The sequence below is a fragment of the Nicotiana tomentosiformis genome, chromosome 4 (assembly GCF_000390325.3).
Source record: "Nicotiana tomentosiformis chromosome 4, ASM39032v3, whole genome shotgun sequence".
Classification (NCBI taxonomy): domain Eukaryota; kingdom Viridiplantae; phylum Streptophyta; class Magnoliopsida; order Solanales; family Solanaceae; genus Nicotiana; species Nicotiana tomentosiformis.
The window spans coordinates 121,911,087-121,930,385 of NC_090815.1; the positions used below are offsets into that span (position 1 = coordinate 121,911,087).

Sequence of the window (19,299 nt, forward strand, 5' to 3'; positions counted from 1 at the left end):
CTACTGTGCATTTTTATGTTGCAGTTTATATGAACCTATTTTCTCTTTGGTCCGTTCTAAAAAGAATGACCCCTTTCTAAATTAAGTAATAATTTAGATTAAACTTACAATTCTACCTTTAATGAGAAATTTTTATAACCACACAAATACTTTGGGGCCCTTTTTGACTTGTTTAGAACTACAAATTTCAAAAGTTTTTATTTTTTCTTAAATTTTGTGCCCAGTCAAACACATTCACATAAATTGAAACGGAGGGAGTAATTGCTTTTGTATCAGTTTAATGTTGATTCAAATTAATTGACGAATATCGATTAAAAGTAAAAACAATTGAAACCAATCTAAACTATTATAAATTTGATAACTCAAAATAAATCAAATCATTAAGACAGAATACATATACAACTCCTTAAAAGTTGGCAACAATCTTCATTTAACTGACTCAACTAATAACTTGTTTGGCCAAACTTCTAAAATCATCTTATTTTGAGAAATGCTTTTTTCAAAAGTACTTTTTAAAAAAGTGATTTCGCGCGAGAAGCAGTTTGTGTTTGACTAATTAGTTTGAAAAATACTTTTGAGCAGTAATTAGTGTTTGGCCAAACTTTTGAAAACTACTTCTAAGTATATTTTTCTCAAAAATGCTTATCAGAAAAGTGGTTTTGGAGAAAAACTAATTTTTTCTGCTTTTCAAAAACTGCTTTTGCTTTTCTTAAAAAAAAAAAAAATTTCCTTCCAAAAGCTTGGCCATGATTGGGGCAAAAGAAAATGCTTGATAAGTTATGAAGAGTTTAACCATAAATAATCTCTTAACTAATCTATCAAATAAGTGGAAGATTCATTAAACCGTGAAACATTACTCTGCCATAATGTGATGTGCTTCCGATGCCAATAAAAAGTAACTCAACTTCACTCAATAAGTGTTTATCAAACAATATGTTGCCAACTTGAGAGAATTGTATATCAGCCAGCTACGTAGCATTCCTAAAAATTACTTTGACCTCTAAATTCTAATTTCTAAAACACTTTTATCTTTCCTTAAACTGCAATAGTATACCTATTAGTAAAACCGTTACATAGAAGAGCACTAATAACAGCATAATTACTCAATTATTGGTTAAAGAAGCGTCTAAACATTTTCAAAATTCTATATTTGCATCCACAAACTCGAATATCCATATTAAAAGAAATATATATATACACTAAACACTACATGAATTAATAATTCATGTATTACAATCTTTGTTTTAAAATCTGGGCATTAACTTATCCACGAATCAAACTACACGTAAAAGATTCCACGCTCTAAAGTCAGCAAATATGTTTACCTACTTCCCCGTAGTAAAAATTTATAACACAAAGGTATTGAATTGATGTGAAAGTTTTAAGTTAAAAGAAGTAATTCCGTCCTGTTTTAGAATAGCATGCTAAAAAAGTAGCATGACGATTAGGAGAATTCATTAATTAGGTTCGTACACCAATTAAAGTCACTTAATCATATTCTCGTTAAAAATTAAGGTTGTACCAATACATTGTTCTACATCAACTTCTAGTATGCACATTCTATTGAACACATTTTTTACTATCAGCCCAAACACTCAAACGTGTGAGATTCATGCAATTCACTTAAAAATTGTAACGATCCGACCGGTCGTTTTGAGTATTACAACTGTGTTTCCCCATTTACTGCTCAAATTGGGTTTTACAGTTGTTGTGTGACTTGTTGGGGCAATTGATTCGGGTCCGGTGAGGTTTTGGAATGAATTAGAACACTTAGTTCCAAGGTTTAAAGCTTAAGATAAAATAGTGACCGGATGTCGACTTATGTGTAAACGACCTCGGAATTTAATTCTGATGATTCCAATAGCTCCGTATGATGATTTTGGACTTAGGAGCGTGTCCGAAAAATTATTTGGAGGTCCGTAGTGGAATTAGGTTTGAAATGCCGAAAGTTAAATTTTTGAGAAGTTTGACCCGGGGGTTGACTTTTTGATATCGAGGTCGGAATCCGATTTTGGAAATTGGAATAGTTTTGTTATGTCATTTATGACTTGTGTGCAAAATTTGAAGTCATTCCGGATTGATTTGATGTATTTCGGCACAAAATATAGAATTTGAAAGTTCAAAGTTCATTAGGCTTAAATTGGGACATAATTCGTGATTTTAGCGCTGTTTGATATGATTCGAGGCTTCGACTAAGTTCTTATGATATTTTAGGATCTGTTGGTATATTTTGTTGAGGTCTCGAGGTATGCATCGCGATCGCGGACAAATGGTGGCGATCGCGAAGAGCAATTTGCTGTTTGGGCACTGTGAATCGCGATCGCGGAAGCCTTTTCGCGATCGCGTAGAGGAAAATCCTGTTGTACTGACCCGAATTTAGAAGCTTATATCTCGTAATCTATAAGAAATTTGGAGATGATCTAAAAATAAAAGTTGTATCCCTTTGTATCTACTTTTCAGAAATATAAACCATTTGTCATTTGGAATTGTGTACAAAACGTTATCTCTGTTGCACAGGGCTGAATTTGGAAGCTTATATCTCGCGATATATAAAGAATTGGGAGATGAGCAACAAATGAAAATTATAGCCCTTGGTATCTAGTTTTCAGAAAGTTAAACCATTTGCAATTTGGATTTTTGTACAAAACGTTATGACCATTATACTAGAGGTTATCTAGGAGTGCTGGGAATTTGTTCTTCGCGATCGCGAAGCATTTTCCGCGATCGCAAAAGGCAAATTTTAGGCTAAAAATTTTTGTGCTTCGCGATCGCGAAGAGTAAATGCCTGGACATAAGATATATTTTGAGGTTTCAGCCATTTTAACATATTTAGAGCTATGGAGCTCGGATTGAAGCGATTTTCACCATATGGATGGGGGTAAATGATTCTAACTCGATTTTGGTTAAATTACACGAATCTATTATTGTTTTTATCAATAAATTAGTGTTTTGGATTGAAAATAGTAGAAAACTTCATAGACTTTAATTGAGGATTTGAAGGCCGAGTTGTGGTCGAATTTGAGTAATTTTGGTATGGTTGGACTTGTGGTTGAATGAGGGTTCGGATTTTGTGAGTTTTATCGGATTCCGAGACGTGGGCCCCATGGGTGATTTTTGGGGCGTAATTTCAGATTTTTGAAAATATTAGTATTTTGATATGGAATTAATTCTTATAATTTTTGTGAGCTGAATCAAATTAATTGTGACTAGATTCGAGCCATTTGGAAGTTGATACACGCAGAATGGAATTTATTGACCATTGATTAGCTTGCTCGACATTAGATTTGGCTTGTTCGAGGTAAGTAATTCTTCTAATCTTAGAGTTTAGGGTATGAACCCTGAATATATGTATTTCCTAAATTATTGAGAGGTGACGCACATGCTAGGTGACGGGTGTGTGGGCGTGCACTATAGAAATTATGACATAATTGTTTCTGTAAAATTTTTTAGTTAAATGATCTTGGGCATTTTACATGCGATTTTATGAATTAAAGAAATTGAGTTGAAAAGCATATTAAAAATCATGTTGAGGCTATGTGTCAGTATTATTGGGACCCACAAAGGTCATATTGTTGTGAAATATTTATTTTAAATTGAAAATTCACATTCAGTCATATTCATTTCATTGCATATCATATATCAGTCTCTGTTGTTATTTATTGATATATCATATCATCATTTTGGGCTATTCTCATGACATTGTGAGCCCATGAAAGAGAGACTGGAGAGATTGATGACTGAGGGAGACCGAGGGCCTGATTGTGAGGATATTTTTTGGGATCGGGTTGCACGCCGCAGCATGCCATGTTGGTTTTATATATATTATACTATTGCACGTGAGTTGGCCGTGTGGATCTATATATTATACTATTGCACGTGAGTTGGCAGTGCAGATCTATATATTATACTGTTGCACATGAGTTGGCCGTGCAACACGTGAGTTGGCCGTGCGGATCCAGATATTATTATAGCACGTGAGTTGGCCGTGCGGATCCAGATATTATTATAGCAAGTGAGTTGTCCGTGCGGATCCAGATATTATTATAGCACGTGAGTTGGCCGTGCGGATCCAGATATTATTATAGCACGTGAGTTGTCCGTGCAGCACGTGAGTTGTCCGTGCTTATAGCGTTGGGGCTGTAGGAGCCCCTCATGAGTCTGTACACACCCCTAGTGAGCGCAGTCGACTATAAACAGGGATCGGACTACACGCCGCAACAGGTATTGTATAACGCTGAGTGATTGAGTGTGCTGAGCATAGCGAGAGAGAATGCGAGACAGTGAGATTGAGTACTCTGAGAGTGTGAGTAGAATCTCTGAGATACATTGCATTGACATGCACACATGACATATATGCATAGAGATGTGTTTTTCTCATACTGTACGGTATCACATTATTCATGATTTCTCACACATGTTGACAGATGGGTATAGTGATGCATTTGTTTTACACTGGTTATCTGGAAAGAAAATGAGATATTTTATTCATTATTGAAAGGATTTTGAAAAAATTAATGTTTTCAAACTTATTCATATTTTTGGTAACTTCGGTAAATGATTTGGATTTTTATTGATGTACTTGAAAGGCAGAACTATTTTCAGAAGTCATGATTTAGCTGAGCATTTATTCTTTGAGTTACTTCTGGTATTACTTGTTTAATATTGTTATGAACTATTGTTGGTTATGGAAGTTGGACTCTAACCTTGGTACAAACTCGTCACTACTTTCAACCTAAGGCTAGATTTGTTACTTACTCAGTACATGTGGTCGATTGTAATGATACTATACTTCTGCACATTGCGTGCAGATATTGGCTATCGTTGTTGCTGTGTTCGATGGTTGCCGGATTTGAAGATGTACCTGCGTTCCTGTTGTAGCTGCCTCTTGTTCAGGGTAGCCTTAGATTTATAAAAGCTCTGTTTATGTATTATTCAAACAAACTATGTATTTATTTCATTTCCGCTTTGTATACTCTATTCTTAGAAACTCATGATTTGTACTACCAGTTCTTGGGGAATATATAAGGTTAAAATAATTATTTACTTAAATTGCTTTAATAATTATTATTAGAATTGGATAATTGAAAGTTGGCTTACCTAGCGGGTTGGGTTAGGTGCCATCACGACTAGTTGGATTTTGGATCGTGAAAAAAACGTAACCAGTGATATTTAGATACATCAGAAGAAAAAATGACGTGTAATTGAAACCTTCCATCCCATCCCCTGTTCTCTTTCCATTCACCATTAATTTCTCTCATTTTCAAAGTTCAGAACATTTTCGGATAGTTTGCCATAGTCTCATCCAATTGATCGGAGTCGACGGTGGTTGAAACATATTCTGCAGTTTCTTTCTTTCTATTCTCTACTCCATAGCCTCTTTTCCCCCAAAAATAACCTTTCTCATCAGTCTCAAAACGGTGAAAAACTTTGCCGGAGTTCTGTCGGAGAACATCCATCCGATGACGCCTCCATCTTCTTACTCATGTTTATGCCGATGTCTTCTGATTTTTTTAGAAAAACTTTTTGGTTTTCTTTATGAGCCAGAATATATGAATAAAATATGGGATTGTAGTGACTCGTTGGTGGTCAATTGTTTCCTTTTAATGGTGTTGGCTCCTAGGTTTGTTCTGGAGAGAGTCCAGGCTTTTAGAATTTCTAGTCAATATCAAAATACCAAGACAATTATGTTATATTCTATCTATGTTAATGTGTGTCGCTGCTATCTTTGGATCTTAGTTGTATGAAGCACGAGGGCATATTGTAACACCCATTTACAGTTCCCTTGGTTTGTTAATTTCAGGCAACTGGCAACTTTGTCAAGCTACTGTAGAAGTCGTTCTAAGTGGGCGTTTGGACATAAAGAATTGTAAAAATCCAAAATAGGGGAATTTTTTTTCTAAGTGAAAATACTATTTGAAATTTATAGTTGTGTTTGGACATGAATATAATTTTGAGTTATTTTTGAAGTTTTGTGAGCGATTTGAGTGAAAATTTTAAAAAAATAATTTTATGGAATTTTTCAAAATTTTGAAATTTTTTAAAATGCAAGTGAAAATTGAAAATTTTATGAACAAACGCTGATTTCGAAAAAAATAAATTTTTTTTGGAAAAAAGAAAAAAATTTCTTATGTCCAAACGGACTCTAAGCGGCGCACAAATCACCATATTTTCTCCTTGTAGACCGTGAATTGGAGGAGATGATTAATGAAAAATGGTGGATATTGCCTCTGGTGGACAATGGCAAGAAAGAAAATCCAAAATTTGGGGAGGTGAGTGTGGAAACACGAAAAGTTTCATCTATTCATGCGCTCAACATTAAGTGTGAAACAAACACCATGCCATGTCAGCAAGATGTGCCTGATAGGCACACTTGTAAATAAGATAAGGTATTCAATTGAAACAAGGCTTAGTACAAGTGCTTGATGTTTAGTTATAATTCCATATTTGTAGTGCATTACATATCTTATATTTTGGGATTTTAATGCAAAACTATATTATATTTATACTTAATTGAGTTTATTTTATGTGTAGGCACGTTGGAAATGAATTTTGAACAAATTGACGAATTTGGAGTACATGGTGAATTAATTGTAAATAGTGTCTTTATGATGGAGGACCAAAATTATTCAATGTGGAATTGAAACAATGCAAAGGAGTTGGAAAGGAAAGACAAAAACGTGACTTGGAAAAGTTAGGCAGCAAATCAATTGGAAACAAAGTGAGGCGTCAAAATTCAGCCGCCATATGCCACGACGCGAGAGAAATTCCTCGCGTTAGGCTTCGCGATGCGAGGTCCAGCGCGGGCTACTTCGCGCGTTCCACGTGGTGACGCGTGGTCCGGGTTTCGAAGTTATTTTGTATCCTATTTGGTTTTGGATTTGGTTATTTCGTTTAGGTCTTTTCCCTACACATATAAATAGTCATTAAATGCCATTTTAGGGGGGATTCGACCTAAGGAGGCAAAAATACACTAGGAGCAAGGCGGAGAATTCTTCTACTAGTTTTTTATTTTCGTCTTTCTATTTCCATTATTGGTTATGAATTCTAGTATTGTAGTTTTGCATACTATTATGAATAGCTAATTTATTATCTAGAGCTTTGATAGAACCTTTTGTAGGATAAATTCTTGTTATGTTTCTATATAATTGAGTCGTTGGATTTCTCTACTTGTTCAACTACATGTTTATTGTTGTTGATTGAATGTCCATTAATTGACTGTGCCTATTTAGTATGCATTGCTTGGAAAAGGGTACATATTTAGGTAGTTGTTGAACAACATCACTCCTGACGTATGTGAGGAATCAATACGAAGGGTTTAAAGGTGGGATTAGGAATAATGAAACTTTGGTGCGATCTTAGTGAGCAGCAAACTAGTACCAGCTAGCGTAGTTCGGAAGAATATGTCTAGTAAATTATGGTAGTTGCTTGGAAGAGAATTATGACACCCGAATTACTCACGATCGGTAGAAAATACTTAGGCAAAATTATAAAAGACATAGCGGGAAGGATTGCGATAATTGAAAAAATCATAACTCTAGACCTCCTTAGTCTTGTCTCAAATTTCATCCTTGTTAGTTGATAATTTTACTGCTTTATAATAGTTGTTAGTTAATTAGTTAGAAATAAATATTATAATCTCTATAATTAAAAAATTATTTGGACTTGTGTTTCTTAGCAATATTGAACAACTGTAGCTAAGCCTTAGTTCTCTGTGGGATTTGATTCTGCCAAAAGGACTAAGCGGTCGTTGCAAATATAATTCGGTTTACAAGTCCGGAGTCGAAGTGAATAGAGAACTAAGGTTTAGCTACAGTTGTTCAATATTGCTAAGAAACATAAGTCCAAATAATTTTCTAATTATAAAGATTATAATATTTATTTCTAACTAATTAATCAACAACTATAATAAAGCAGTAAAAAAAAATCAACTAACAAGGATGAAATTTGAGACAAGACTAAGGAGGTCTAGAGTTATAATTTCCTCAATTGTCGGAATCCTTCCCGCTATGCCTTCTATAATTTCGCCTAAGTATTTTCTACCGGTAGTGAGTAATTCGAGTATCATAATTCTCTTCCGAGCAATTACCATAATTTACTAGACATATTCTTCTGAACTACGCTAGCTGGCACTAGTTTACTGCTCACTAAGATCGCACCAAGGTTTCGTTATTCCTAATCCCACCTTTAAACCCTTCGTACTGATTCCTCACATACGTCAGGAGTGATGTTGTTCAACAACTACCTAAATATATACCCTTTTTTCAAGCAATACATACTAAATAGGCACAGTCAATTGATGACCACTCAATCAACAACAATAAACACGTAGTTGAACAAGTAGAGAAATCCAACGACTCAATTATATAGAAACATAACAAGAATTTATCTTACAAAAGGTTCTATCAAAACTCTAGTTAACAAATTAACTATTCATAATAGTATGTAAAACTACAATACTAGAATTCATAACCAATAATGGAAATAGGAAGACGGAAATGAAAAACTAGTAGAAGAATTCCCCGTCTTGCTCCTAGTGTATTCTTGCCTCCTTAGGTCGAATCCCCCCTAAAAAATAATGTTTAATGCTATTTATATGTGTAGGGAAAAGACCTAAACGAAATAACTAATTCCAAAATCAAATATGAGACAAAATAACTTCGAAAGCCGGAACACGCGTTGCCACATAAAATACGCGAAGCGGCCCGCTCTGGACCTCGCTTCGCGAAGCCTAACGCGAGGAATTTCTCTCGCGTCACTTGGCATATGGCGGCTGAATTTTGACGCCTCATTTTTTTTTCCAATTGATTTGCTGCCTAACTTTTTCAAGTCACGTTTTTGTCTTTCCTTTCCAACTCCTTTGCATTGTTTCTTTTCCACATTGAATAATTTTGGTCCTCCATCGTAAAGCTACTATTTACAATTAATTCACCATGTACTCCAAATTCGTCACTTTGTTCAAAATTTATCTCTAACGTGCCTACATATAAAATAAACTTAATTAAATATAAATATAATATACTTTAGCATTAAAGCCCGCCCCAAAATATAAGGTAAGTAATGCACTAAAAATATAAAATTATAGCTAAATATTAGTACCTAAATGAAAAAGTGGGACAAGTTTAAAGAGCCACATATGTATTCAGCCTAAGTTTTCATCGAAAACAAACGGTATGAGTCCATTTTCTTAAAGCATTAATGAATTTCTATCTATTTAATGGCAAGCAGTCCATTAATGAAAGGGAGCTGTTTCTTAATTAGTTGAATAACTAACTCTAATAAATACTCCATCCGTTCATTTTTACTTGGCAGGTATACTAAAAATATATTTTCATTTTTACTTGTCACTTTACGCATATCAAGAGAAGATAATTTTTTTTTTCTGTTTTACCCTTAATTCATTAACCAACATTTCTTGAATAAATAATGGTCATTTGTAGTTTTCCAAAGCTCAATATTGGAATTCACAGAGAGTTGTTCATTATCGCCCTTCGTTAAACATACAAGCCCACTAAAGTCATCTTTTATTCTCTTGTTCTTTGGAATATTTTTTTCTTCAGAAGTTATTTGGGAATTTGGGTTCAATTATTGAGTATCAATTAATAAGGTTATTATGGTAAAATTATCATGTCAATCATTGTTTCTGAAGGGGCGTGAAAAGTCAAAACGTGCCAAGTAAAAGTGAATGTCATGTCTGATCAAGTAGAGTTCTACTTCTAGGCTGTTTCTAAACTTAAATACTTTATTTATTGTTTAAATCAAAATACTCTATTCAAAGTATATTCGAGTTGATAGCAAATAGCCAAGTGGAGCTTGTGGTTCAAAAAATCAGGCTTGTTCGTTTGACTTGATTTTCTTGGTTGTAGTATCTAGAATATTTCGAATGACATCTTATGATATTTTCAGTTTAGAGGCCAGAGTTAAAAATTGTGCAGTTGCTATTATGTTGTCTCCTAATTCGTGCATGATTTGTTGGTTATCCGTTATAGCGTGCCAACTTAGAAAAATTTCCCAAATCCTAACGACCTCATACATACACAATTTTCTTGCTTCTTATTGTCATACATCTGGCATATTTGCACATATAATGTTGGATTGTTGGTGCTATCATTATTGCATTTAAAAGAATGGAAAAAGAGGTACACGCTTTGAAATTGTCTAAGTTATTGGTTGGTTCATCATCTTCTTGTCAGCCAGTTTACTTTTAAAAGGGAAAATTTTATTACACAGACGATAGTCGACAACTCCTAATGGTCGACAATTCATTAGTATCAGTCTTAAGAGGTAACCTTTTCATAGTTAAGTCATGATATTTAGACCATAGAAAATTTTAAAATTGAAATCTTTTCGGACCACATTAATATATCAATTAAGTTAGCTCAGTTTTATGAATACCTAGACAATGACATTGTGTTTATCCGACATAAATAAGTAGTATATTTGTCCCTGAGGAATTTTAAGGTATGTGTTAACTTGAGCTGGACAGAGGTAAGGATCAGTCATCAATGGAGATTCTATAGTGTGATATGCAAATCAGTGCACACCGACTTTGCAACTAAGAACAATCGAGAGAGAGAGGAAGTAAAGAGGAAATCATTTTCATTATTCTGTTAACTGATACAGGTGTGCTCTTGTTATATAGAAGAGGAGCGCACTAACTCCCTTCTAACAAACTTCTACCTTTAATTCCTTCTAGTTTCAACTAATTACACATTGACCCCTCACTCATTAACTGAGTTGTTCTTCTAGCTAAGTTGACAGTATGGCTTTAAACAGAGACGGATTCAAGTTCCACAGTCAGAGAGTTTATAATAATGTCATTTTTTTTGTGTATGTACACATATTTCAAGCCAAATGTAGTGCATCTAATAAAGTAGTGCATTCAATTGAACTCCCGAGGAGGGATTCTGTCAACTATATATTGATCAGCAATTCAAAAAGTGTCCGGTGCTCAGTGACAAAAGTTAATTCAGTTTAATCCAATAACTTAACATTTAACAAGTGGAGTATAAGATTACAAAGAGCTCACTGTTTAAACCGTTATATCTCTATGTCAACTTTGATAGAGATAACATTTTAAACCGTTATATCAAAGAGCTCACTGTTTATATTTTTTTGAGTCTTACAACTACAACTCAAATCCCCTATTAAGTAATTTGGTTAGACTCCAGAGGAACTACAAAATTCACGTAAAATTACCTATATTTTTATTTAGTATTTATATTAAATCTAATAATTTAACTAAATATATAAGTACTACTATAGATTTAAATAAGAATACATACCACTTAATTATATGATTAAATGATAAAAGTTTATATACAGAATACATGTATTATAACACTCATTTGTTAAGTGCAAACATTAAGTATGAATAGTTTTTTTTTAAAATTAAAACACCTCCCCTAACAATAATTATTTTCTTCTTCTTTCATTTACCAATATTGTCTTCCTTTATTCCGAGGAACTCTACTTTATTTTATTTTATTTTAATTTGACCGTCGATTGTTACTTGTTTATTAGTGTGGATAACGTATATATTAATTGAAACTTTTGATAACCTTGAATCAAAGCATGCCCCAAAAATAAAAAGATACTTATGTTTGGTCTGCAAGCCGATCCGCAATTCTTGTGGACCTAAGAGTTGTCTGCAAATATTTTTTTGTATTTTCAATTATATTGTGTTAATTGCATCTAACGATAGATTGTGTCTTAAAAATTACTATACTACACAAGATTAGACATCTTTGATCCACCTTCAAACTTCAATTACTATACTACAAGATTAGACATCTCTGATCCACCTTCAAACTTCAATTAGAACTCATGTTTGTCGTACGAAGAGTCCATAGAGAGTTAGAGTCGTTTTGGTGTATTTTATTTCATATTCATATTAATATTCGCTTGCCTTGAAAATTAATTTTGGAATTAAAAATGAAGAAAACAAGGAATAAATGAATCTATAACTAATAGTGGTTGACAATTAAAAAGCAAGGCGTTTGTTTAGAGCAAGTTATAAATACTACTCGACTTGTGTTTTTATGCTAGCACCATTATTTTAACCTTGAAGAGGAATAAAAATATTAACTAAGTGCATGGGAAATCCAACGGAAAGAGACAGGAAATACCAACAATAAATGTGGGGTTTTGTGAGTGAACCTAATGTAAAATACAAATCAATTTTAGACTTACACATTTATTATTGCTTGACGAGGAGGGGCCATGCCTCCATACCCTCAAATTTGTTTCAACAAAAGCAAATAATGCAGAGAATCACAAGTGCAACAGTACAATAACAAAAATAACATACCCAATGTATTCCCACGATATGAGGTATGTAGAGGGTAATAGGTAAGCAAACCTTCTCCCTATCCTGTGAAAGTAGATATGCTATTCCGAATTTCGATATACCTGTTTGACCAAAAAATACGGATCTTAGTTCAAATAATTAAATTTTATATAATTAAGGATTAATCTTAGTTAGCAATAATATTCCTAGACGAAGCTTTCAAAGATGCAATAAACATTAGATGGGTTGGGTCAGACAATGATAACAACATGCAATAACTGTTCTAGAAATCACGAGCAATAGTGTAACATTCAATAACAATGAATAACCATTTAAGTAAATAGGAGGAGTGATTCATCCAATAAATGATGAAATAGGTGAATGTTCCTCCTAACAATGATGAATGACAGATAAATCCTTGAATATTCAAGCTATTCTCGGATCTGATGAAAAAGTATGGACAAAAATCTTTGTGAAAATGTGGTATTTGTATCTTAGCAAGAGAAAGAGAAAGACGAATCTTTTAGTCAAAGTGTTTTTCTTTTACAAATGAATATCACATGTCCTTATCATTGTTTCTCTTTTCTAGTTATATGGGACATGTTCCTAAGAAACCCTAATAGTACAAGTACATGAAATATCCAATAGAATATTCTCTTTCAATATCCTATCTTCAAAACTAGCTGTTACATCTCTATCAACGGTGCTCGACCTCGACCCTTATTGACATCTCGACCACGACTCTCGTCGGCTCTTAAACTATGAATTTTGCTGCTTCTTGGGCCATCTCGACTGACGACAACTCGGGAATTCTTCCCTTAGTATTATCTTGTCTTAAATATTCTAAGGGCAGATTTTGACCCATACAGTTAGTTCCTTCACTTATTGAGGTCGTGTCCACGTACGAGGTCGATGAGCGGACAATGTCGTTCGTAGCTGGCAGGGGTCGTGGAGATGGGACTACGTGGCTTTTTGGGGTCCACATATTTTGAATTTATCAAATTGCCCGGGAAACTAGTTGGGGTTACCTGGGCCAAGAAAAAGAGGTGACATCACGGCATCGTGCATCATAATGACACTGTTTTCCGATGCATTGCATCGATTCAGGTGGAACTCTTGATTGGCTTTGTCGGTTTAATTTTCATGCTAATTATGTCCCACTTGGCTTCGATTCTGGCACCTCCCAAACTTATAAATAGGGTAAGATTTCCCGACTCTAGGACTTTTCAAACTCCTTCTTCTCCTCTAGCACCAACTTATCTTATTTCCTTTGCATACTCTGAGACTTATCCCGTTCTTCATTCTTCTTCTTCTTTCGAAACCCTTATCTCTTACTGTGAACGATGTCTAATATGCCTTCTGAGTCCGGTGAGGGGATTTATGTGCCCCCCTTGGCAATGGTGTTTCCTCCTCACGATGAGGGTATTTCTGCTACCGCTGATGATAAAGCCTTCCCGTTGGTGGAAGAGATAATTCCACGCAACCCCGATTCCTAGTCTGATTTCACCAAGTCCCCCGACGTTGAACCTGGGGCTTTCCGGTCAGTGATGACGGTGAAAGAATTGGAAGAGCTCAGGGCTAAATTCAATATTCCAAACCATGTTGAGTTGACTCTGGCAGGGTGAGACGCCGTGCAAATTCACTGTCCTGGGTACTGCGCCTTCTATGCTTACCTGTTCCAAGTCCGCTACACTTTCCCCCTTCTTCCATTAGCGGAGGAATTCTGCCGTTATTACGTGACGAGCGCAAAACAAAAAATAAAATTATTGCTCGCTAATCAAAGATAATATAGATTAATTATCGTCTCCACAGGGATTGAATTTAAACAGTGTTCGAATAAACTCCAGTTGATTACTATCGAGAAAAATTAACACTTGATTGATGACTATTACTAAGATTAACTACTAAAAATTAAGCAAATAATAATTGATCACAAAAGACAGTAGATGAGCAACGAAGAAATATCAATGAGAGGAATAAGGGTATTAGACTAGATATGTGCAAGATAACTGACTCGGGATCCAATTCTTAAGTTAATTCACTCTATAATACCGTTGATTCTCACGAATTCAACTAATATAATCAGATTACACTTGAAGTTAATTTTCTTCTTTCGATTAAACGTTAATTTCGGTAATAAATCCAATTGAAGCACGGTAAACAATTGCAACAATAAAATGATGGTTATGATCTAAAGGGTAACTTCTCACGAATATTCCCCTATTTTCTAGTTCGGTTAATAATTCAAGAGGCTCTTTCGATTATCTATTTGAATCGGGAATTTAAACTAGAGCATAAGATGTGAAGAAATTCAATATCAAACTCCTCCTTCGATTAAGCAAAATAATAAATAACTCCACAATACAAATTAAAGCTCCATCAATTAATTCTAACAATTAACAAGAATCGAATCCCTAATCAAGTTATCGAAACACCGTATCTGACAATACCCTAATAAAAATTACTCCATAGTAATGGAGTATGACATCTCAATAAGGTTCAAAAATAAAGAAAACATCAATTCTAATGATTCGATATAAACTCCCATATTGCACTCATTGCAGGTTGAAATATTGATGAATTTTTGAGTCTTCTTGCCTTGGTTGGTTCTTCAATTTTTCATAGGTTAAAAGTCCCCTCAAAATCGTATTTTTTGTGTATTTATACGATGTAGAAACAAACCCGGAAGAACCTACCCTTTCCTAACCAGAGTAGGAAACTACTATGTAAATTGTGTACAGTCGCGCCGAGCGTTGCGCCGTCCCATGCGGCGCGCTTGTGGGAAAATCCAAAAAACTTGCCAAAATCCTGTCACACCAACTTTGCACTGTCGTGCCGCGCCTCGCGGTGCGGTAGTGGCTTTTTCTAAGAGTAAATTTGTTTGTTCACTTTTTGATATCTGGACTTGGTCCTCGACCCCCGAACGTGATCCCGACTTAACTTCTTGGGCTTCTACTCGGACTTCAAAGCTCCAACTTGTTCGATTTCGCTCCAAATTACCTAAATAGCTCGAAATTATTTTCTACAAGGCATAAAACGCGTAATAAGTATAATTCACTACCATTTAAGTTCAAACACATGTAAAATGCAATAATTAGAGTGCAATACTACGGCTAAAATACGGGTTTCTAGCCTACCATCAACACCCCACACTTAGACCATTGGTCGTCCTTGAGCAATCAAACTGCACTTCACCTAGAGACGACCTTTTTATTAAACAACCTTCCTAACAGACCATGCCAAGAATATTTAAAATAGTCTAAATACCATATCATAACATCCTAACCTCAAGACTCGACTCAAAAGCACCACACGTTTTTCACAACCTGTTTACTTACTATAACACAGAGGTCAAAGACTTTATCTTACCTTTATAAGTACGTGCCCTCACACAACCCATAGAGAGTAGTTCCACACACAATAAAATTCAAGAACAAATAAGAACTCGAGATAGAAAAAAATATTTACTCACTCTCAGAAATAAAATTCATGCGCCACATAGAATGTACCATAAGCTTGCCCGTAGTGTAATACTCTACTAATTGAGCTAATTCAATCAAAGATCATGTAGGACTTTATTTTGGTTGTAATGCAGGTTGCGGGACGGGTAGGATACATATGAATAATAGTGACTACACCTCCTAAACACTTTAATACATACAAATTCACCAATTCAAACCCCACACTTATTTTGAACCAAACTCTAACCTTCACATCATATTAACACCAAGCTCTCAATTTCTTTAAACATATACACATCAAGAATAATATAATTAGAGGAATAGCCACAGTACAACACCTGATCTACATATAATGAAAGGGAGCTATTCAATCAATAATCATAGCCTGTAATTGCTACTCCAGTTGTACAACACCTGATCTACATTCAGAGGTGGAGTCCGAATTTGAAATTTATGGGTTCAGAATTATAATCTTTTTAAATTATTAGGTTCTAAATTAATAAATTGTACATATTCAATAGATTTCTTAAGACAAATAAATAGTTTGAACAAAAGCTATTGGGTTCGGCCGAACTCGCATTCCACACTCTACCTACGCCACTATCTACATTCAAGCCATTTCACAATTGACTCATTAATCATTGTCGAATAATATAATCAGAGGAAGAGCCACATTATATGTTATGGGTTCGGTCGAATTAAGTCACTTTGGTCCAAACCTTATATTGTCTTAAAAAATCTATTGAATATGTACAAATTCTTAATATAGAACACAATAACTTAAAAGAACTAAAATTTTGGACCCAATAACTTTAAATTCTGGCTCCGCCTCTAAATTATAATACATCAGTAATATAATAATAATTTGCTATTAACTTATAAAAGACGTTAGTAACCAAATAAATGGCCTAAATAAAAGAAGGGTGTAAAACGCCTTTTTTATTTTCGTCAGCAGTACACAGATTAATAACCATCTTGTGCGATAAGTGGGTACAGATAATTTTTCATTAAACAAAAGTTTATAATTAAGCGTGCACTTGTCTGTGGCACATAATATAATATAATATCTAAGCACTCGTTTAATTGTGCCCCACGATAAATTTATCGTTTAGTTTACGGAATTATCCCTGTAAAGTCAAGATATTGAAGTAAAAAATATTCAAATATTTATTCCGTGATATCATCATCTCCAGCTCCTAAGGTTGGAGAATGTTCTCTCGTGGGATGATATCATAATTGATAGGCAAATAAAAACAAATAAAATGCTTTGGGTGACTTTTTTTTCTCTCCTAAAGTTGTTGACTGTAATAATAGCCATGTCTAGTTCTTTCAGTCACCATTCTCTATGAATAAACAAGTCGATGATTACGCTTAAGTATGTGATTAATGAAATAATATAAAACCTATGAAAAATCGGGTTAACAAAAAAAATGTTAGGTTGATATATATCTGCCTAAGTTTTTGATGCAAGCACCAATATTTTTAAGAAATATATAATAAATAAACAAGTTGATGCTTGCACCTGAGTGTGTAGTCAAGAGGTGAATGGAGGAGGATAGAAATTATGGAGAATCGGGTTTAAAAATATTAGGAAAGAAAAAAGTTATTGGGTCAACAGGGGTGGAAACAAGATTTTTATTAAAAGAATTCGAAAAATAAAAAAAAATAACTAAGAAGATTCAACGCCTAATATTTATACACGAATAAAAATTTAACTTTATTTATACCACATAATTTTCAGCGAAGGGAATCCGACTAAATCGTCTTTCGTCCCCCTAGCTCTGCACAGTAAGTACCTGATGGTCAAATAGTCGAGGTTCGTAAATTATCTTGAACCACCATTTAAAAAAGTTAAATAAATAAACTAAGTAAATGTTTCAAAGTATTAAAGAAAGCAGAGCTGCCCCCACCTAATGGGTCATGAGTCATGACCACAATATAAGACCCCATAAAATGGTGTCTTTAGCTTTTGTATACCATCAATCTATCTTCTTTCCCATTGTTTACCAAAATCACTTCTCTTTTATCTTTTCCTATCAAAACAAAAAATGGACACAGCCAACAATCTTGAAATTGTCCATGATATTTTTCCTTATTTACAAGTGTACAAAAATGGAACTGTCAAAAGACTTGTAGGCACTGAATTTGCACCAGCAACGTATGATCCTCAAACTGGTGTTTATTCCAAAGATATCTTAGTTAATCCAAAAACTGGCGTTTCTGCCCGGATTTACAGACCAAATTCAGCAACAAAATCACAGAAACTTCCTTTAGTGGTTTACTTTCATGGTGGAGCATTTTGTATATCTTCTGTTGGTGATCCTAAGTATCATGATTCTCTCAATGTGTTTGTGTCCAAAGCTAATGTTGTTCTTGTCTCGGTCGATTATAGATTAGTTCCAGAACATCCTCTTCCAACAGCTTATGAAGATTCTTGGTCTGTTCTTAAATGGGTTGCTGCACATAACTCAAAACATGGGTCTGAAGTTTGGTTGAATGAGCTTGTTAACTTTGATAGTGTGTTCTTGGCTGGAGATAGTGCAGGTGCGTGTTAACTACAATAATTTGACGTTTAACTTTACTGTTCTAGTGTTTTAGACCACCTTGTCACTACACAAGAATCTTTTCTTATTTCAAGGAAATTCAGCTGTTTCTATATACCAAACAAAATTTTGTTTTACCCTTTCTTGTACAACTTTTCGACAAAGAGAGAGTCAATTGAACCCTTATTGTTATAGTGGGTAAATTCACTTATTTTCATGCGATTAAAAACATGAACTTTTGACTTTACTATTAGGTTAGGTACAATATTTGAATCAATAGAGAACCTTTTCTTCTGTATGAACTCATATTTTTTAGTAGATATAATTTAGTAACTATAGTGAAATTAACTCGTGCAGGTGCTAATATTTCACACTTCATGGCAATCCGAGCTGGGAAATCAGACGAAGCTTTAGGAATGAAGTTTTCTGGGATGCTCATGATTAGTCCATATTTCTGGGGAGAAAAACCTATTGGTATAGAGGTTAAAGATCCAAGAAAAGCAATGGTGGATAAATGGTGGGAATTTGTTTGTCCATCAGATAAAGGGAATGACGACCCTTTAATCAATCCTTTTGTTGATGAAGCACCAAAGCTTGAAGAAGTGGTTTGTGATAGGATTCTTATTTGTGTTGCAGAAATGGATATTCTGAGAGATAGAGGGATATTGTATTATGAATCTCTGTTGAAGAGTCAGTGGAAAGGAAAAGCAGAAATCATTGAAACTAAAGGGGAAGATCATGTTTTCCACATCTTTAATCCGACTAGTGAGAAAGCACTTGATTTGGTCAAATGTTGGGCTGTTTTTATTAATGAAAAGTAACCGCCCTGTGATGGTGATATGTTGCTTTAGACAAATTCTTGGGTTGCTAATAGTAGGATAAAATGTAGTTGTCAACTTTTCATGTCAAAACTTGTATAATTATAAATTCCACCTTTCATTCCAATGTAGACTTTTTTCCATTCCAATGTGGACTTTTTCTATTTGGCTTAAGTTTATATCATACTGTT

General features: G+C 34.3%; 1 protein-coding gene across 1 annotated transcript; it reads left to right on the top strand.

Annotated features, from left to right (window-relative positions):
• Positions 1-17,712: 17,712 nt before the first annotated feature.
• LOC104105920 (probable carboxylesterase 2) lies at positions 17,713-19,257 on the top strand. Its single transcript, XM_009614351.4, has 2 exons — positions 17,713-18,291; positions 18,648-19,257. Exons 1-2 carry the CDS (start codon positions 17,796-17,798, stop codon positions 19,109-19,111), a joined length of 960 nt encoding a protein of 319 aa, XP_009612646.1. The 5' UTR covers positions 17,713-17,795; the 3' UTR covers positions 19,112-19,257.
• The last annotated feature ends 42 nt before the right edge of the window (positions 19,258-19,299 follow it).